General features: G+C 59.2%; 1 protein-coding gene across 1 annotated transcript in view; it reads right to left on the minus strand.

Moving 5' to 3' along the window:
• Positions 1 to 2,681: 2,681 nt before the first annotated feature.
• Positions 2,682 to 21,339, minus strand: part of MAD1L1 (mitotic arrest deficient 1 like 1) — a 320,736-nt gene continuing 302,078 nt past the window's right edge. The window contains exon 18 of the mRNA XM_079718283.1: positions 2,682 to 3,367. Within this exon, the coding sequence (XP_079574409.1) occupies positions 3,209 to 3,367 (159 nt within the window). The 3' untranslated portion in view covers positions 2,682 to 3,208. The remainder of the gene's footprint in view (positions 3,368 to 21,339) is intronic.

The following is a 21,339-nucleotide window of genomic DNA, read 5'->3' on the forward strand; positions in this document are numbered from 1 at the left end:
ATGTTTCAATCGGGGGCGGGTGAGTGGGGGAGCCTCGCAAACTGGAACCGCGTGGGGTCACATCAAGTGCAGGTTCTGACCCAGTGGGTCCCAGCATTTCTAGGCGGCTCCTGGGTGACACCGCGGGTCGTGGTCCACACCCAAGTCATGAGAAGCTAAAGAAAGCCCGGAGGTTTACTCATTTCCAGAACACGAACCAGGCGCACAGGGAGGGGAAAGAGACGATGAATAGCTCACATCCTTGAGCTGGCGCCTCTGGATGCAGAGGGGGGGCCGGGCCCTGGGGGAGGCAGGGGTCCCATGGGGGCCCCGGCAGGAGGCGCTGTCCTCCCTGGGAGCCTTGGGGACGCCGGAAGGAGCCTGTCGCACGCCAAATCCCGCTCCATCCTGGCAATTACGGTTTATCGCTGTAGCGCTAATCCCTTAAAATTAGTCATTAGCGGCTTAACAACCAGGTAGCGCTGGTGCCCACTGACGAGCTGGCGGCGCTGGGGTCTCTGCCAGAACCAGAACCTTCCGGGGCCTGGCTCCCCACCCGAGTGCACCCAGAGCCCCCTGCAGGCGGCGGGGCGAGCAGCTGGCAAACTCAGCAGCAGGTGACTGAGCGGACCTGGGAGGAAGTTGCGGGGGGCCTCTGCGCCCCGTCCACCTAGACGCAGCCCTGGGGGGTGGGGACGGCCCCTCCTGCCCCTCTTCAGGGAAGGAAATCCTGAAACTCGGCGCAAGCGCTGTCAGCCTGGGGCTGGGTGGGTGGTCCGGGCCGGGGGTGGGCTTTCCACCTAGAAGCGGCCTCAGGGACCCCCCTGCCAAGGAAGGAGGAGGGTGAGGAGCCCAGGGCAGGGGTGAGACCAGGTCCGGGTGCTCACGGGAGGCTGGGCCTGGGGAGGCTCAGCTGCCGGCCGCCCACCCTGTCCTCCCACAGACACGGGGCCAGGTGTTGGGCGGGGGCCCAGCTCCGCTGCTGCAGGACCCGGGCAGGGACTGAGTCTCAGGAGGTGACACAAGGCTGGGGACGGGTGGCCCTGAGGGACCCACGGCACGAGAGGGGCAGTGGGGAGGGCTGACCTGGCCTTGGGGCCACGCGTTGCCAGCGGGAGTCAGGGCGGTGGCACGAGCACAACCCCTCAGCCCCCAACCCTCTGGCACGTGCCTCTCCCGCCAGGGTTCCTGCAGTTCAGTTCTGGCCTTGCAACCGAGACCACCACGCCCAGGGGTGCCTGCCTGGCCCGCGCACCCCCTCGTAGGCCCCGTGGTGATCCCTGGGCAGAGATCACGAGCTTCCGGCCTGGCCTTCTGGCCAGTGTGACCCCACCAGCTGGGCCATCTCAGCAGCAGCCGGCCGCTCCCGCCTGCCCCGAGGCGGGGACTGGCCCCGTCTGCCCCGTCTGGGAGCCGCCATCTAGCAGGTGCCGTCTGCATGCTGGGGCGCACACCAGGGCCTTGTGGTGCATTTGTGTGGGCTAATGATTTTGTGTCAAGCTCTGACTTGAGCCTTTTATCACTGGCCTCTGAATTCAGTGATTTCACACGGGAGGCAGGCCGGGGCCAGGCCTGGGGTGACAGGGACACAGCCTCTGCCATACGGGGGCCCAGCCCCAGCCCTCCACAGCGCCGGGGACGGGGGCAGAGTCCAGGCAAGGACCTGGTCCCCCACTCCCAGGCTGGGGCCCAACAGCATCTGTGGGACCTTTTCTCCCGCAAAGCAGCAGAGAAGCGCCACTGTGGGCTTGGGGGTCCCGACAGAGGGAGGGAGACGGACGAGGCCCCTCCCCACCCGCCTCGCATGGAGGGTCTCAGAGCCCCGAGACGTGACTCCACTCTGTGCTGGTGTGTCCGCGGCACTGGAAAGGGGGCCGCTCCAGCGTGGAGTGAGGGGTGAAGGAAGGTGCACTCTGACGTCTGCTGGAAAACCCCCAACTGGGGGTCTTCACTAAGCGCAGGACCCCCAGGACCGCCGCCTGGCTTGGCAGGGTTTTGTGCGAGCGTCGCTGCCGTCCCCCCGATTGGTGACGACAAAGAAACACGGAGCCTCGCTCCTCCCCCGCGAGATGGCGCCAAGGGCGCCCAGAGCGTCTGAGGGCGTGAGGGGAGCAGGACACCCCCAGACGGACCAGAGTCCAGTCCCGAGCAGACCGAGGCCCTGGGAAGCCAGTCTGCACGCCGAGCCTCAGGCTTCTCATCTGTGAAGCGGGAACAGCACTTTCCTCCAGGGCCGTATTGGCGCTCAAACCAGCCAGGGGGCTCTGGGTTCCGGGCCTGTGCTGACCTTGCTGTGACCCTGGGCCTGGCTGGGCCTTGTCTGTCCGGGCACCCATTCACAGACCGAGCTCCAGAGCGACTGTGATGGGGGCGGGGTGTGAAAGGCGGGGTCGGGGCAGCCCCAGACACACAGGCCACACCTCCCAGGGCTCTGGGCTCTGCAGAGGGACCCAGTGCTGGCCCTCCCCGCCCACCTCCCCTGACAACGGCCTGGAGACCTGCCGTGGGGCAGCACCGTAGGTGAGGCTACGCCCAAGGCCGCTCCTACCCACCTCTGCCGGGCTCCGGCAGTACCCACCTCTGCCCAGCTTGCCTGCCACAGGCACACAGGGCGGGGACGTCAGGATGGCAGGGGTGCCGAGCTGTGTGTGTGGAGGGAGCCCGTCAGCCCAGGGGCTCAGATGCACACACAGTGAGCCGGGTGGGGGCTGAGGGGAGCCTTTATTTCACAAGCGCCGGGAGCTTCGCTGGCAGCCCAGGTTCACCCACCAGGTCCGGGCACGGCCAGGCTTGAGCACGGTGCGGTAGGGGCGCCTGGGGGAGGGGACAGGAAGCCGGTCCAGAGCACTGCCCCTGAGGTCCCCCACCGCTGCCTCCTACCTGCTCTCCAGGACGGAGGGTGACGAGGTGGTGGCCTGTCCCTGCAGAGTGGCCGTGAGCCCAGGGGTCGCGGAGGGGCACCCCTGAGCCGCTTAACCCTGCCGGCCAGAGCTGTGCCCGCCCACAGGGGTCCTGTGCACAGGTGCAGGCCGCCTGGGTGGGGTGGCTGGGGGGCACGCAGGAGTCCCCATCAGGCCCTGACGCTCACGGCCGTCTGGGCAGGAGGCCGGGCCCTGTGGATGGGGTAGCTGGCCTGGTGGGGGGACGGGCCTGAGCGGGCTCCCGCCGGCTGCCTGCTTCCGCCTTCAGAAGTTGAGGGCACGGCTGGCGCGGGGCTGGGGGCTGCAGGCTAGGCCACGGTCTGGCGGCTGAAGAGGTCAAGGGTGAGGGCGCTGAGGAAGGCGGGGATGCTGTCCTGCCGCAGCAGGTGCAGCTCGATGAGCTCCTGCACCGTCCGAGAGAACTCCGTCTCCAGCAGTTGCATCTTGGTGCCCGAGGGTCCCGCGGCCTGCAGGGTGGGCGGGAGACACGGGAGACGCCGTTAGCAGGTGGGCCCTGGGCGGGTCGCCCCACTCAATCCCCTGTTGTCCCAGGCTCCAGACGCGGATGGGCCATCTGCCCAAGTCCAGGCACGACCCCCAGGCGAGGCTGTTTCTCGGGCCTCCTGGGTGGCGGGTCTCACCCACGCTTCTGGAACCTAGAAGCCAGGACGGGGGTGTGCACTCCAGCTCACCAGCTCCTCCAGGTCTGTCCACCCTCAGACCCCAGCCCTTGTGAGGACTCTCCGTGCCGGGCGTGAGGGCCCTGTGACAGCCACGAGGCTGCAGGTGCTCCGAGGCGTGTCTCACGCCGCCCCGTGTGCCAGGGGGACGGCCGAGGGGCCGCCGTGTCAGGGCCTCTCACCCACTGCCCTCGGGCACTGCTACACGTCAGGGCTCTCTGTCACAGCGGCGGGGCTGCCTCTGGAGTCCGCTAATCCAAGTTCAAATCCTGCCCCTTCCGGCTGTGAGGCCTCGGGCACGGAACGGAGGGGCTCCCAGCTGAGGGCACCGCTGGAAGCTAGCCCACTCGGTGGGGCTTGCTGAAGGGCAGCCGGTGGGGGTCCAGGCAGTCCTGGAGAACCCGAGAGAAGCCAGTTCCTTTCACTGCTTCTTTACGTAAACGTGCCGCCTGTGACTGGGGAGGTGGCAGGAAGGAAGACGGGCCTGTCCCCCAGTGATTCAGGCGACCAGTCTTTAACCACCGTGTGTGCCACACGGGGGGACCCCACACTAGCTGGTCAAGCCCTCACGTGCAAATGGGGAGACTGAGGCCCAGATGGCTCGGGGCTGGCCTGGGTCACAAGGCAGGTGCGAGCAGGGCCCAGGGCAGGTGCTCCCGGGGGTGCAGGGCAGCTGGGGGGTGGACAGAGGCCTGAAGGTGCCCAAACACTCGGGCAGGGCTCACGGGGAAGCTCCCTCCCTCCCTCGGGCAGGCCTGCGGCAGCTCCCAGACCCTAGATGGTGCCCCGACGTGGGCCTCACCTGCCAGCAAGCCCATCCCAGGTGAGTTAGGACCCCTGGGGTCTGCCTGCTGGGGGCGCAGGCCTGGGGAGAGGCCGTCGTACACCAGACAGAAGCCTGTGGCCTGTGACCCTGTTCAGCAAGGCAGTGGTGCTGATGGGGCAGCTCAGGGGAGTCAGGAGGCGAGTGGGGTGGCGGCCACCGCAGGCCAGCCCCCAACTCGTGGAAAGACCACCTGCCCACCCGCCCATCCGGCCCGGTCAGCTCCACCCCTGCTCGGAGGATGAAGGCCACCACTCCGCTTGGGGAATCCCAGGCTGGAAGGGACACACCCGGTGACACGCACACCCCCCATGGGAGAGCCCCCTCCTTCCCAGGCAGCCGACTAGGAAAGGCTTCTTCCCGCCGACCCCCAAACTCGCCTGCCAGCCAGAACCCTGGCTCCGCCTTGGTGGGCGCCCGCTGCACCAAGATTCCTGTTAATGGCCGCCAGAAAGTGGAGCATCGCCGCCTGCGGCCCACCCACGCGGCGGCCCAGGCTCGGGGGAAGGTGGACACGCTCCTCCCAGCCCACAGAGACCCTGAGAAACGGCCCCTGCCAAGACACACGTCTGATAAAGGACTCGTGTGCAGAGTCCACCTGCAGCTCTGACAACTCAACAGTAGAAAGACAGACGACCTGGTTAAAAAGTGGGCGAACCATCCGAATGGACCTTTTCCCAAAGGATACAGACAAATGGCCACACCACCACCTGTCTTTAGGGAAGCACAACTGGAGCCCACGGTGAGACCCGCCTCAGGCCCGCGAGGACAGCTGTAACCAAGGCGACACGGTGCTGGGAAGGACGCGGGGAAGCGGGAAGGCGGGCACGGCGGGCGCTGCGCAAACAGCCTGGCGGTTCCTCACGCGTGAGCCCCATGACCCGGCAATTCCACCTCTGGGTATGTGCCCAGGAGAAGGGAAAACACACATCCACACAGGAACTGGCACAGGAACGTTCACGGCAGCAACATTCGACCTAAGTCAAAACGCAGAAACCACCACCGACGGGCGAACAGGTAAGTGCAGCGCAGCCACGGAAGGAACGGCGCTCTGTACACGTGACGCCACGGACGGCCCTCGAGAGCACACGCCAGGCCAGGCGGGGAAGACCCCGTCGGCGTGACTCCACTCGCGCTGGCGAGTGCCAGAGCAGGCAAAGCCGCCGAGACGGGGGCTGGGATGGGGGTCGGGGAGGGAGCGACTGCCGGGGGGCATGGGCCTTCTCTGTGGCGGATGAAGACCTTCCAGCGTCAGGTGTGGACGCCGCCTCAGCAGGGCCGTCTGCAACTAAAGGCTCCCTTCTGCCCAGCAGCCCGAGGGTGACCCCCCGGCGGGCCCAGCAGGGCAGGAGGAGGCCCGACAAGGTGCAGGCCTGGAGGTGCCACGGAGGGGGGCCCTCCGAGACCCCAGGGAAGGAACTGGCTCCAGCTCTGCATTGGCCTGCCCCCTGCCCTCCGACCCACGACCCTTCCGAGCGGCCTTGGGGCTCTGGGTGCTGAGGCCATCTTGGCCGCGTGCCGTCTGGCTTGGCCCCGGCCCCGCCCCCGCCGCGGGCGGCCGGCCCTGCTCTGTTGCCCGTTAACACATTTAGACTTGTCATAAGGGTTCAACACAGACCATTTTCAAACAAAAATAAGAGAAACCACTCTGACCTTTACCAAGAAAATCCTTTAATTTCTGCCTTCTGCTCTTGATTCTGAGTTTTTTTCCCTAAATGTCAGAGGGGCTGGTTCTCAGCTGTCAGCTCAGCACAGGCTGGATGGGGGGCCAGTGGGTGGAGGGAGTTGCGGGCCCGAAGGGGCCGCCGAGTCTCCAGGCTGTGCAGTGGTTAGGGGCAACCCCGGCCCGTCCCCCTCCCCCGAACCTGGCCCTCCCCCAGCCCCCTGCTCCCCCAAGAGGCAGCCTTCCGCTCTGACTTAAACTGGAGGTCCTCTGGGCGCCTCCCCAGGCCCCTGCAGGCTCTGCATGCGGGTCAGACGCGCCTCGCGGTGTCTGCACCGGGGCTGCCACTCCCGACGAGCAGGCCCGGCTCAACCCCGACCAACAGGGAGCTGCCTGGGACCCCTTGTCCACCTGCGGGCATCGCCCGGTGCTCGCTCCGCTCATGGGCAGTTCCGGGACACCCGGCCGCCCTCAAGACCCGGGAAGCAGGGGGCCAGTGCTTCTCTCTCATCTTGACCCGCGTCCAGGCAAACCCCACGGCTCCCGGCTCCTCCCCTGACGTGGTGCCCGGGGCCCGTGTCCCGGTTCCATGGAGCTGCCGTGTTCCCAGGACGTGCTCATCAGCCTCCTGCGTTCAACGCTACCTGGTCCCCAGGTACCTTGTACGGCACTCTAATTAGGCACTGTTCACTTAAAACCAGGGCGTGGTTTTTAAAAAAGCAAACTGCCCAGTAAGATGTGCTGACCATGCTGGATGGGAGGGGTCAGGCGTGTAATAAAAGCGCCCGGCTTGAGGGACACGTGGGACCAGGTCAGCCCAGTCCAGGGGGTGGCCTGGCCTCAGGCCCAGCCCGCTGCCTGCCCTCCGAGGTGACCGGATGCAGCAGACACTGCTCTCTGCCTGGGGAGGGCGAGGATCCTGCCTGGATTAGCTGCGAGGAAATCGTCTTCAGAACAGAGTCAGGGCTTCTCAAGCCGGGAATCTAACACATTCCAAGTGCTTTCATGCGCCCACAGGCTGATCCGGGGAGGACAGCTTGCCCCAGCCAGCCAGCATCCTCTTGAAACTTCTGTGCTGGAGAACGCCCTGGAGCCGGCACTGGGGGTCCCCCTCGGGCGCCCGCCGTCCCCCGCGCAGCACAGCCTCCGACAGCGAGGACAAGGCTGCCGGCGAGAGCATCGGAACAGGAACGCCGGCTGGGGAGCTCATGGGGCTAAGATGAAAGGTGGTTCATTACAGTTTTCTGAATTCTCCAGGGTTTTTAACTATAACTGTACATACTTGTAATCAGTAAAAACAATATCTAAATTACATCCACAAGGCCTGAACAGCTTTGAGAATGGGCAAATACACACAGCGTCCCTGCTACAGGCACGTGCTGACGTGTGGCTTCACCAGCTCCCAGGCCAGGGGCTGAGTGGGGCCCGCGGTGGGGACACACGGTGTCTGGGACTGGGGCTCGTGGGACGCCCTGCTACGGTGCCGTCACCATCTGTCGGCCTCCAGGGCTGGGGTGAGCTTCGCAGGGGTTGGCGGGGGACACCTGGCTGGCTTCCTCCCAGATCCTCCCTGCCTGTGGGAGGGCACCTCCGGGGGTGCCCCGCCCGCCCCCGGTGTCCTGGGTCGCGGGTGACACCCAGCGTGGTGGCCGGCGGCCTGCAGACGCTGTGGAAGTCTCTGCGCCGCCTACCCACCTGTGTTCCTCGGAGAGATGCACGCACAGCCCCCTCTGGCTCCGAGAACCTGGCGCCGTGGAGCCCTTCTCGCCGGCCAAGAGGACGAGCTCTCCCGGCCCACTCTGGCTGCTCCCTCCCTCGCCTGGCGCCTCGAGGCCCCTGTCCCAGCCCGCTGTGGGCCGCCGGCGCATCCCTGTCACCTCCAAAGCCCGGTCAGCCCCCTCCCCGCCGAGAGCAGATGCCTCCGTACCCCATGAGGCTGGCCGGGCGTGGCTCCTAAACCAGGGGCAACTGGGGGCGCCCGCTGCACTCTGGGTCTCCAGGGCAGGCGGCCCCGGGAGGCCTAGGCAGACGCTGATGCATGCGAACAAGCAAGGGACACGGTGGCAAGTGGGTCAGGACAACTTGGCCAGAAGCTGAGAGCGCTGTCCCGGCACGAAGTTCCAGGGAACGGAAGCTGGCAAAAAAGCATGTCCAGCAAAATAGCTCACCCAATTATCCCCGCTTAATTGTACTGAAAAAACATCTAAATACTGCATGTTCTAATTATACCAGCGTTGTTGGAATTCACCGTCCCCAGCTAGGGGTGACCTTTCCCAAGAGTGACTGTGGGGGGCAAGGCCGGGCACCCCAACAGTTGCAGCTCCGTCTCAAACCCACAATTATTATTATTATTATTATTCTATTTATACAGCCCTCCATCTTCCTAGATGCTCCGTTTTAGATCCACACGCAGCTGTTCCTGCAGCCTCACGAAGGGGGAGGGCGCACGCGGGGCACCGAGGCCCCGAGCGGTCACTCCCAGGAGCCCCGCCCCTCACAGGTGGGCACCCAAGGCCTCCTTCCAGGAGGTTCCTGGGGGCAGAGGCCCGTGGACAGGGGAGGTACGAGTGGGAGTGGGCACCACGGAGCCAACCGCCTCCTTCTCACGTTCTCAGGGGGCAGGGGCCAGAGAGAACCTGAAGGCCCGGCTCCCCCCACTCTGGGCCCACCGCCCCCCTGGGCCCCCGCCTCCTCCGTCAAGTGGGCTGGGCCACGTGTCCCCTCCAGCCCTCATCCAGGAAGCCTCCCCCTCCTCGCTCTCCATCGGACAAGTCACACAGCCTCAGAGTAATCTTGTGGAGCCCACGGGGGCCGCGGAATCATCTGAAGAGCAATGTGGCTGGATGACCGGCAGCGATGGAGTCAGAAGCTGGGCTCACCGCCGGCCGCTCTCCTGTCTGCTGTGTGACTGTGTGCACATCGCTTCACCTCTCTGAGCTGGACTTTCCTCAATTTAAGGGGGGACGCGTGCCTGTGTTCCCACCCCAGAGGGCTGCTGGTGGGCTCAGATGATAACACCTGTCAAAACGCTCGTCAGGCTCCAGGAGAAGCGGGGAGATTTACCCAGCTGCCTGAAACAACCGGAAAAATGAGCCACAAACACGCAACAGTGCTTTCAAGTCCTGGGAATGAGGGGCACGGTCCCGGGAGACGGGAAGCAAGCCCTGTGACGGCCCCGTTCATCCCTCAAGAGACTTTATGGGCACAGTGAGGGAGAGGCCCGGGCAGAGCCGGTGGACTCTCTGAGCTGAGAGTCTGGGGAGATCCAGGTGGCCAGAGGGTGCAGGACAGAGTGCCCGAGAGCAGAGCCACACCTGGAGAAAGGACTGAGCAGAGGGCGCCCGAGCACTCAGCCGGGTACTGATCAGCACACAAGTAAGAAACCACCGAGACCAGGAAAAAATACCCACGAGGATCAGAGCAAACACCACCACCGCAGGAGAAGCTCACACAGCTGGAGCAGTGCCCGTCCTTGCCAGCCACCCCGGAGAACCCCACCGTCACAGGGCACAGGAGGGCCTCCCCTCCGTAAGAGCACAGTCACCCCGAATACATGCTGCTCTGGTCCCGCTCACAATTTTTTTTTTTTTTTTTTTTTGCCACACCTGGCGGCATGTGGGATCTTAGTTCCCCAAGCAGGGATCGAAGCTGTGCCCCCTGCAGTGGAAGCACAGTCTTAACCACTGGACCACCACGGAAGTCCCTGGCTCACAACTCTTAAACTGAGACCTGAAAGAATCTGCTTCCAAGTAAGTGACACCCCTGAACAAAGTTTGGGAGCGGTCACAGGAAGACAAAAACACCCAGCCCCCAACGGGAAGAAATCCACCACGCCTGGCACCCATCAACGACGATGAGCACGCAGAAGTCAGGAGAGTTTGATTCCAGTGAAGAGAAAAAGCAATTGGCTGAAACGGATTCAGAACTGATACTGAGGCCAGAATCAGCAGATGACGTTAAATCAGTTCTTATAACTTTATTCCAGGTGTTCAGAAAATTGAAGATGTAAAAGATACAGTAAAAGCTAAATTGAACTTCTAGAGGTGAAGACTACAGTGTATGAGATGAAAAGTGTCCTGGGTGGGATTAACGGCAGATCGGATGTTGGGGAGAAAAGTTTAGTGAACCAGAAAACAGAAACAGAAACCATTCAATGAAAGAGAGAGGAGAAAAGAATGAAAGAGAAAGAACCGCGCACGCAAGAGCCGGGGGGCCCTCGAGGGACACATGCACCTGAGCCCCTGGAGAGGCCGAGATGCGTGCGCAGGCGGCTTCTGAGACGGCCCCCAGTGACCCTGCCTCCTGGCACTGGTGTCCTGCGCAACCTGCTATCCTAGAGTCTGATGGACTCTGAGTAAAAAATACGGCACGAATGGTGGGGCGTCCCTTGTGAGGTGGTGTCACGGTGGACGGTGCCTCTGACCTGCTCTCACTCTCTGGTTCCTGCCTCTGATGAAGCAAGAACCAGAGAAGCCATGACGCATCCACATGACGAGGAACTAACCGATTGCCGCCCACACCCACGTGAGTGAACTCAGGGGCTGATCCTCCCCTGGTAGGGATGTGAGGTGACCGCAGCCTGTGAGAGGCTCTGAGGAAGGGGCCGGGCTAAGTGCACTCAACTCCTGGCCTTTGGAAACTGAGCCACTAAGTCTGGGGATAATCTGTTATTCAGTGATGGATTACCAATACAGGAGGGCAGAAAAAATACTTGGAAAAAATAATAGCCCCAAACATTTGAATGTGATGAAAACTGTAAACTGGCAGATCCCACAAGTTCAACGAACCCCAAGCACAAAAAAATAAATGAAGAAAATGACACCAAAGTACACGGTAATGAAACCACTCAAAATCAATAATGAACATTTTTAAAGCAGCCGGAGAAAAACAGACACATGACCAGAGGAACAGAGAGGGCTGAAAGCAGCTTTCTCACGGGAAACATGGAAGCCAGGTGGCAGTGGAACAGTATCTGTAAAGCACAGGAAGAACAACAGAAGAAACCCCAGTCAACCTAGAATTGTACACCCGGTGAAAGTGACAGGTAGGACCTGAAAAAACTTATTATCGCCAGCTGACTGATACCACAAGAAATGCTGAAGGAAGCCCTTCACAGAGAAGGAAGAAGAAGATGGAAATACGGGCGTACACAAGAAGAATGAAGAACACCTCATTCCTTCAACGAACAAGGAAGTGGAAGCTGCATATGAAATACATGAAAAAACTTGAAGTATTATCTAAATATCTTTAAAAGGTAATTGACTATTTAAACAAAAACAGTAGCAGTTTATTGTGAGGTTTACAATACGTGTATAAGTAAAATGTATTTCAAGGAGTTGAATAAGGCAGGAAGGAGAAAACTGGAAGGTTTATGCATGTAGCATGCGAACTCCAAGATTCTTAGAGTCTACGTGAAGCGATATTATATCACTTGAAGTTGACTGTGATAAGATGTACACTGTAAGTCCTAAAGCAATCCGTAAAACACCAAGATAAAGTTACAGTTGACAAGTCAAAAAAGGAGATATATGAATTTGTACAAATTATTCAATTAATCTAGGAGAAGGCAGAAAGAGAGGAACAAAGCATAGGACCAACTGAAAACAAATAATGAGATGTGGGCATAAAGCTCATCAGAGCAGTAACCAACTTAAATGTAAATAGTCTAAAGACACCAGTAAAAAGGCAGAGATTGTCAGACTGGAAAGACTTGCAAGGCTCAATTATATGAGGCTCATAAAAAAGTAAAAATATGAAAAAGATATACCACACTAACAGAAGCCAAAAGCTGCAGCGACCATGTTAATACCAAACAAATTAGATTTCAGAGCAAAGAATATCATCAGGGAAAAAGGTCATTTCAAAACAATAAAGGGATTAATTTATACACAAAATAAAGACCAACAGAAATGCAAGAAGGAATAGACAAATCTATAATTATAGTCAGAGATTTCAATATCTCTCTGTCTACTGATAGAAAAGATAGAAAACGAGCAAAGATATAGAAGATTTCACAATACTATAAAAAAACTTGACCCCACATTTATAGCATACTCCAGAATACAAATTATTTCCGAGTATATCTACTTAGATAGACAACATTCTGGACTTTAAAACAAATTTCAGTAAATTTAAAAGGATTTATTTCATACAAACTATGTTCTCTGACCACAATGAAATTAAATCATTAAGTAATAACAGAAGGCTACCTGGAAATTTTCAAAATATATGGAAACTTAATAATATACTTCTAAGTAACCTATGGGTCAAGGAAAAAATCAAAAGGGAAATTCGCACTTTTAAACCGAATGACGATAAAAATAAAATATCAGAATTTGTGGAATCCTGGTAAAACAGAGATTGGGGGAAATTTTATAGCACTAGGTGTCTACGTTAGAAAAGAAGACAGGAGTCAAATCAAGACTTTAGCTTTGACCTTGAGGACTTCCCAGGAGGTCCAGTGGTTAGGGCTCCATGCTTCTGCTGCAGGGGGCATGGGTTCAATCCCTGGTCAGGGAACTAAGATCACACATGCTGCGGCCAAAATTAAATAAATAAATACATAAATAAGAAACTAAAATAAAAAGGGCAAAGTAGACCCAAAGTAAGCAGAAGAAAGGAAATAAAGATCAAAGCAGAAATCACTGAAATAGAAAATAGAAAAGCATTAGAAAAAAAATGAAACCAAAAGTGATTTTTTTCAGAAGATTAATAAAATTGATAAACTGGTCAGATTAATCAGGTATAAAAGAAGACACAAATTACTAGTATCATGAATGAGAGAGGTGACAAGCATTACGAATTCTATGGATGTTAAAAGGATAGTAAGGGAACATTATGAACAACTTTTTGCCAATAAACTCGACAACTTAAATAAAATGGAAAAATTCTTTGAAAGACACCAAAACTACCAAAGTTCACTACAAAGGAAAGAGATAACCTGAATAGTCCTACGTCTATTAAAGGAATTGAGTTTGCAGTGAAAACCTTCTCACAGAGGAATCTCCAAGGCTGGATGGTTTTCCTGGTGAATTCTATCAAACGTTTAAGGAATAAATAAATACCAACTCTACATAAATTGTTTAGGAAAATGGAAGAGGAGGAATGCTCTCCAACTCATTCTATGAGACAAGCATCACCATGATGCCACGATCAGACAATAACAGTACAAGGAAAACAAATACAGTCCAATAATCCTCAGGAGTAGAGATGCAAAAATTCTAAACAAAACAGTAAGCAAATGCATGTCCAATAACATACAAAAAAGGTAATACAAGTGGGTTCTATCCCAGGAATGCAACGCTGGTTTACCATTAGAAAAAGTAATTCAACATATAAACAAAGTAAAGAAGAAAAACCACAATATCTCAATAGATGCAGAGAAAGGACTTGACCAAACCCAACATGCATACCTCAAAAAATTCCTCAGCAGATGAGGATTAGACCAGAACTTCCTCAGCCTGATAAAGGACATCTCTGACCAACACACAGCTGACAGCACACTCTGTGGCTTCAGAATGAATGAGTCCCTTCAGGTTGAACTTGGGACAAGAATGTTCACTCTCACCACTTCTACTCAACACTGTTCTGGAGGTTCTAGCTAGGGAAATAAGGCAAGAAAAATAAATAAAACCCTCCAGTTTGGATAGGTAGAAGCACAACTGTTGTTACAGATAACATCACTGTCTCTGTAGAAAATACAATAGAATACATTAAAAAGCTACTAGAACTAATATGTGAGGTCAGCAAGGTTGCAAAATAAAAGGTCAATTTTACAGGGCTTCCCTGGTGGCGCAGTGGTTGAGAGTCCGCCTGCCAATGCAGGGGACACGGGTTCGTGCCCTGGTCCGGGAAGATCCCACGTGCCGTGGAGTGGCTGGGCCCGTGAGCCATGGCCGCTAAGCCTGCGCGTCCGGAGCCTGTGCTCCACAACAGGAGAGAGCACAACAGTGAGAGGCCCGGGTACGGCAAAAAAAAAAAAAAAAAAAAAAGGTCAATTTTACAAAAAAGAACTGTTTTTATATACTAGCAACAAAAAGAAATTAAAAAACAATTCATGATTGCATCAAAAACATGAAAAACTTAGGGATAAACTGGACAAAAGACGTGAGACACCTGTGCCCTGGAAACGAGAAGACAGTATGGAGAGAGAAACTGTTCACAGGTTGGAAAACGCAATATTGTCAAGAAGGCAATTCTCCCCAGGTGATCTATAGCTTCAACGTAACCTTAATCAAACCTTAGCAGGCTTCCAGTGTAGGACTTGACACGCTGGGTCTAAAATTAATATGGAAGTGCCGAGAACCTAGAGCTCCCCAAACTTTGAAGAACAAAACTGGAGGCCAGGACTGTGACTTCAGGATGGCAGTGCAGGGAGGGGTGGCACAAAGGTGCCCGCCACCCGGCCTCTGCCCACACCCCCCTCCAGTCCTGCTGCTGGACGTGGCCTCCCCTCTCCCAGCCACGAACCCGTGCTGCCCCCGTGAGCCCGGCTCGAGCCTCCCCGACACCTCTGCACGACCGTGACGCTTGGGCGACGCTCTCCGGTCTTCACGCTGGGCTGCACAAGCGCCTTCAGTACAAACGTCCAATACGATGACCTAGCAGCCACGGGTCTCCCTCCAGCGACGGAGCGGCTTGGGCGGGAGTGGGGTTGTCTCCTCTTTCACCCAAGTTGCCTCCCTTTGCTGCTACTGCTGGACACGGGTACACGGACGGCGGGACCCAGGCCTGGCAGTCAGGAGCGGCAGTCTCGGGCACACCCGCTGCGGCCCCCTCGTTTCGGGCAGGGAGTCTGCTCGGTCCCCGTCAGAGCCTGCTCGGTCTGCGGGAGCCTGCTCGGTCCGCGTCGGGTCTGCCGTCCCTGCTGGGGGCCGCAGGTGCGCCCGGTGATGTCCAGGGGCCCCAGACCGCGCATGTGTGCCGCTAGCCTGTGCCAACCGCCCCTCACCCCCCAGCACCGGATCATGGGCACACTGATTTGTTTTTCATCTTTGGCTGAAGATCTGATCTTGGAACGGAATTTTCTTTTTTCCTTTTTAATTACTACTTGGTAACATCACCAAGCTGTGAGTTTACAGCTTTGTAGATCTTGTGTTTTTGACACTAATTACTCACAAAGGCTTTTTAAGCTCCATTTCAACTCTGCAACTGCCACACCGGTAATTAAATGAGAGGAAGCGGCGACAGATTTCAGCCCTTCCCACCTGAGCCCTGGGCTTCCGTGTAGCTGTGGCCCCGCGGCCCTGAGGCTCCAGCCCGGGAGGCTGGAGGTGGATTCGTCCGGGATTCCAGCCCCAGCCTTCCCCGCTCAGGGCCTGGCTCTGCTCTCCACTCTGGAGCTAAATCACACTGGTGCTCGAAGCAGGACAGGAACCAGAGGTAGACGTTCCCCCCAAGGATCCTGAGGCTCCGCACTCGTGGGGTGCCCAGCCTCTGCCCCAGGACAGCCCTGCCTCCCCCCTCCTCGGGGCTCCCTTGCCCACACGGCCCCTCGGCCAGTCCTCAGACACTTACTGGGCATCCACCGCCGCAGCCGCAGACCCCTGACGCCCCGTCTTCCCCTGCTTGCCATGCGGAGGAGCAGATTCGCCAGCCTGGAGGGCGGGGCACGGTGTGTGCGGGTTACAAGGCCGTGGCCACCTCTGCCCTCCCCTCAGTATGGAAGCTGACTTGGGCGCCAGAATGAGTTTGTTTGGCCCCTAAGCTGGAGGCTGGGCTCAGGTCTGCAGGGGTGGTTGGATGGTACCGGGCTTGCAGTCACCGTGCTCCTGGAGCAAATGCAGGCTCCCGGGAGCCCCAGGTGGCAGGGCGGCTGGAAGCGTGGACCTGGTCGTTCCATCAGGACCGTGCAGGAGCCTCTAGTAACAGCTTGAGGTCCACTGCAGCCAGGGCGCGGCTGCCCGCTAGCCGCCCACACCCCTGGACAGCCAGCCCGACAAGAAGGGGGTCTCCCCTCTCTTCCTGGTAGAACCCAGAGATTCTTTGACGGACGATAAATCAGCCCAGCAGGATCCCACCCCCACCTCTTGTTTTCAAGACCCTGGCAGCGCCCGCCCTGCATGGCACGGCTGGATGTGCAAAAGGGTCCAGGGCAGCCAGGCGGGCCGTGGTCCCCAGTGCCCTTCTGAGGGCTGTGGCTCAGTGAGTGGGCAGACGTTATTAGCCTGCCCGCCTCTGACCGTGCTGGGGGCTCCCTGAGATACAGTTGGTTAGTCTCAGTTTTATGTTCTTTATTGCAATTCTATTTTAAGATGCAATTAAAACATCTCATTGCTGAAGTGCATGGTTCCCACTGGGCTCTTTTGCTAATATGGAGTCAAAACAAAAGGCGGGTGTGGAGACTCGGGGCGCAGACTCGTTTCTGAGGCAGCAGGTTTGGTCAGGACTGGCCTCCTCGGAGAAAAGGCCGCTGCCCTGGCGAGCCATGTGGGTGCTGAGCCGTCTCCCCTCCAGCATACGCCAAGGCCCGAGACCTCCCCTCTCCACCTCCGTGCCTGCACCCGGTCCAGGCACCCCGCCCTGTCGCGTCGGGCGGGTCCTCTCCCAGGGGCTCCGTGCTTGTGCCAGGCGGCACGTGCAGTCACCAGGGGACAGCTTCTCACGCTGCCCTGCCCTCCAGCTCCACGAGGCTCGTGACTTCCAGGCAGATCAGAGCACAGAAGGGGCGGGGGCACCCTCTGCCCTGGCTGGACGGCATCTCACTGCCAGGATGGACGACGCCAAAGCCACCAAGGGAGGCCCACCCCCGAGGGCGCCCATCGGACGAGTCACTGGCACCCAGGTGCCCACCCGCAGCTGCGACCCACAGGGTGTCGGGCCCAGGATGAACACCAGCAAGTGACCGCCAGGATCTGGGGAGTCGTCTGAACCGAGGGCTCCCCCCAAAGAAGCAGCTGGAAGCAAAGGGCTTGCGCTCCCCCAGGCCCCGTCCGGCCTCAGGCCTCAGGCAGGAGATGCTGTGTGTGCACCTGCATTCACCCGTGGACCCCCTGCCCCGCCCCCACTGCAGACAATGAGAGCAAAAGGGAGGAAGCGCTTCATTCTCTGCACAAAATGCTCCAACTGATGCAATTTGCGTGTGCAGAACGTGTGAAGTGCATCTTCCGTTCCATCAGCACCTCACCCTGCACGAGGGTGCTCTTTGCTTTCAGACCTGTTTCATGGGGCTTGAATTGTATTACGGGATTTTCTTCATCTTGCAATAGGAGAGTTCATGTCCTGCTGATAGCTCTGCATTTTCATTGACCACATTCATTTAAAAAAAGAAATTTCAAAACATGTTCTGCAGTTGATTTGCTCCCTGGACCCAGGAATGGAATACAAATAATCTCCTCACTTCTTGCAGGTATCTTCCTGTGATTTAATCTTGGAAACGATTTTTTAAAGGACTGTAACATTCGCATCTGACCTGGGAAAGGGAAATTGCTCTCTTTGGGGTGTGCAAAGACCGCGTTTCTTTCCCAACTTCGCCGGCCTTTTCTGTCGAGTAAGCACCAACTCCCTCTCAGGACACAGGACACATCCTCATGTGCTGGTGTCGGTGGGCAGCAACCGCAGAGCCTGCGCGGTAGCGACCAGAGGGCGCGGCGGTTTAGGGGGCCCTGCAGAGCTGGTCCCTGAGGAAGGTTCGGAGAGCCCCAGGCATCAGACTCTCTGACCCTACGTGGCGAGTGGCCGCCCCGCACAAAGCACACCGGAGGGGTCCGGACTCTGACACTGAGTCCTGGGCGCGTGGAGCCCGTCCCCGCCCACGGGCAGGACGGCGCAGCCTCAGAATCTGCTCCCAGGACAGACCCCCGAGAACCTCGCGTGACAGCGATGGAGAGGGGGGCCACACGGGACCCCTGCTGCGGGCCCGGGGCCTGTCGTGACGCACAAATCCTCAGCTCCCACCCCTCGCCTGGGGTCAGCGCCAGGCTCTGGGTCCCCGCTGGGGCAGGCTGGGGTCCCCGCTGGGGCAGGCTGAGGTCCCCGGGACTCTCGCTTTCAGTCCCCCATGTAGCTGTCCGTCTCCCAACTGCCGGGCCGATCGGCCTCCCCAGGGAGCAGCAGTTTAACCAGACACCGACCGGCCTTTCTGAGCGCAGCAGGGGCGACGCTGGGTTTTCAGTCACCGCGGGGAAGCTGCTCACCGTGAGCGGGGGAGGGGCCGGACAGCGACGGGCCTCTGAAGGAGGGGCTCTGCGGCCGGCCCTCTGCCGGATGCTCCACACACGACCCGCCACCTTCGCCCGCGTGAGCAGGTGAACGTTACCGTCGTGCCCTCTGCACTCGCCTTTCTCACGCCGGCTGCGGCCCAGCGCGTGTCAAGGGTCAGGGTCCGGCCCAGCCTGGTGCAGAGAGCGGGTGGTCGACGCCTGATCATCAGCCCCGCCCGCCAGTGGTGGGGGCGCCCTGGGTGGTCTGCACGCCCGCACGTGGCTCGTGGGCCGAACCTCACCCCATGTGCTTTCCTTGATGCACAGTGTTGTTTACAAATGTGAGCCACTGCTTCAAATTCAGGGAATTTAGCATAAATACTGGTTGTTTCCAGCTCCTTTGAACCCTGGAAACCCTGGGCTCACAGGCTCCACGGCCACCGGCAGGACACCCGCCCCAAGGCCCCAGCCCCACGCTGCCAGCTGCTCCTGCGAGGCCGAGGGTGGCCACCCACGCCGCACTTCCACCGTGGCCCGTCTCACGGCGGAGAGAGGTCTCCTTGGGCTCGGGCCCACTGGGGCTGGGAGACCAGGCGAGGGAAGGCTCGGGCGGTGTCGCCGGCCCTCCTGCGCGTCACAGGCTGGGCCTGAGCTCTGGAGGCAGGAGAGCATGAGGGCTGGGCCCACTTGGGGACACGGTCGGGATTCCACGTGATTCTGGCTCAAGCGAGGACAAGGCCAGAGCCTTGGTGGTGACCTTGCTGTCCACGTCCCTGGGGGATGCCACGTCCCCGTGGCTCAAGTCAGGCCACCCGCAGGACACCGGCCCAGGCCTCAGGGGGACAGCCAACAGCTCACACTGACTGTGGTATACAAAACAACCCTCACTCTGTACGGACGACGTGTCACCCTAGGAAAATGTGACGACGGAAACATCCAACACTCACAATTACGTCAACACGCCGTTTTCTCCGTCGTGTCACAACTGTGTGTGAGCGTGTGTGGTAGACCCACGCCTGTGTGCCCGTGCACACACGCAGGCTCACACCCCACGCAGGCCCACGTCTGCCCTGCTCAGACGCCCCTGCAGTTGGTGGCGTGACCCCGCACAGGAGGGGAAGCCACGCTGACTCGTGTATTTACGCATCTAAGTGCGTCCGGGACCTGGACGGCCACCCGGGGAGGGGCTGCGCGGGCTGTGCTGAGCTGGTCCCACAGCTGAGAACTGGGGGCAGCTCCTCGGGCAGGACCCTGAGAAGACCCCCAACCTGGGCCTAAAGGGGGACCGAGGACAGACGCGAGAGGACGGGTAGGTCGGGGGGCTCCCGCCTCCCACCTGGTGGGGAAGGCGACCTGGGCCGCCCTCGGATGCACAGGGCTTCCCATGAGGCGCACACGGGGAGCAGCTGACTCCACGATGAACCACGAAATGCTGGACGGGGGCCACCTCCCCTCCAAGAAGGAACAGCCACGCTCGATTAGGAAAATACCGCTTAATTTTGCATCAGAGTGGGTGACCTTACAGGGGAAGCTAATTTCCCAAGCGACCTGGCACAGGGTCTGTCCTAACACGACACCCACTGGTCTCATCTGAGTGGCCTTCCCTGGGCCTCGCGCCCCGTTCCAAGGCTCCTGGGGGCTCCGACCCACCCCCGGATTTCCAGGCCGCTGTTGTTGCTGCCAGGCACCGGGGCGGGGCACGTGGCCATCGCAGCAGAGCCTGGACCTCAGGCCAACACGGATAAGGCTGCTCATGGAGCCCGTGTCCCGTCTGAGAGGTGCAGGCCCACGGGCCCCCAGTCACGGCTGCGAGGGCCTCGCAGGGGCAGACACGTGGGGCGGTACCCAGGTCCTCCATGCTGGCCCAGACAGCTGACATCTGAGAGCGGCCTGGTGACATTATGTGATTTAAAAGCTAATTAAACTGAGAGATATAAAGTATAACAGCCTCAGGTGTTTATTTCCAAAGAGCATTTGGAAGGAAAGGGAGAAAATCTAATAAGAAGCTCTGCGAGGTATCGCGTGGCGTGAGGAAGTAATCACGTCGCTAAATCACTCGGCGTCTGTGGCGGGGCCACTCCCAGCCCGACCCCTGCGCGAGGCCACTCCCAGCCCGACCCCTGCGCGAGGCCACTCCCAGCCCAACCCCTGCGCGAGGCCCTTGGGGGACTCGGAGGCAGCAGGAGCGGAGCTGGGGCTCTGAGCACGCGGGTCCCAGCCGCCTGGAAGTAGTGCCCCCAGAGGCAGGCAGACCCCTCACGGTTCACGTGTGTGCCCGTGGGCAGCCCTTGGATTCAGGGGACGGAGGGTGGGGAGAGGCCTGGTGATGGGCACGACGGTGGCCAGGATCCACCGGACAAACGTTCACTGAGGTCTTCCATTCTGGGCATGGGGCCCCCTCAGGATTAGCAGGGGGCATGTGGCAGGAGTTCGGGGGACGGAGACACGGACTGCTGCCTGACGGCACAGCCGCCGGGCAGGCCCCGAAACCCGTCGGGTTTGCATGTGCACCGTGACCCTGAGACGTCCCAGGACAGGCAGCCCGGGACCAGGACGGTTGGAAGGAGCCCCAGCGGCCTCTGGCTGCAGCCCACCCCCTGCCTGCCGCAGTCCCTCCTTGGAGGGTCTGGCGTTCTCCCAGGAGACCGTCGGCACCACCAGGATGGAACTCACCAAGGAGAATCAATCTCCCACGAGCAGCGTCGCCAGCCACCTGTCAGAGAAGGGCTAGTGCACCTGCCACGGCCGGGGGCCTGGGGCAGTCGGAGTGGGGTACGAGAGGGAGACCCAGCCTCCCCCTGCGCCTGCGGGACACCTTCAGGGCTTGGCTGATGGGCTGAGGGCCACCTCCTCACTCCGTGGGCAGGAGGATGTGGTGCCTCCTGCCATGTCAGGCCTGGCGTCCGAGATCTAGGATGATCGGTCTGGGCAGGGATGGGCCATGCCCCGCCCCCAGCATCCTCCCCCAGGGCAGCCAGCGGACCAGTCGCTCAGGTGTCCTGACCCCTGCCTCCAGCCTCTCCTCACACCAGCCGGTCACCCCCATGGGGCCCATGCGTTTCCAACAAGCACCTCCCGAGTGCCTGTAGGAGCCCCCGCTGCAGACAGCTCCGGGTGCCTGTCTGGGCAAAGG

The sequence above is a fragment of the Hyperoodon ampullatus genome (genome assembly GCF_949752795.1).
Source record: "Hyperoodon ampullatus genome assembly, chromosome: 14".
Classification (NCBI taxonomy): Eukaryota; Metazoa; Chordata; class Mammalia; order Artiodactyla; family Ziphiidae; genus Hyperoodon; species Hyperoodon ampullatus.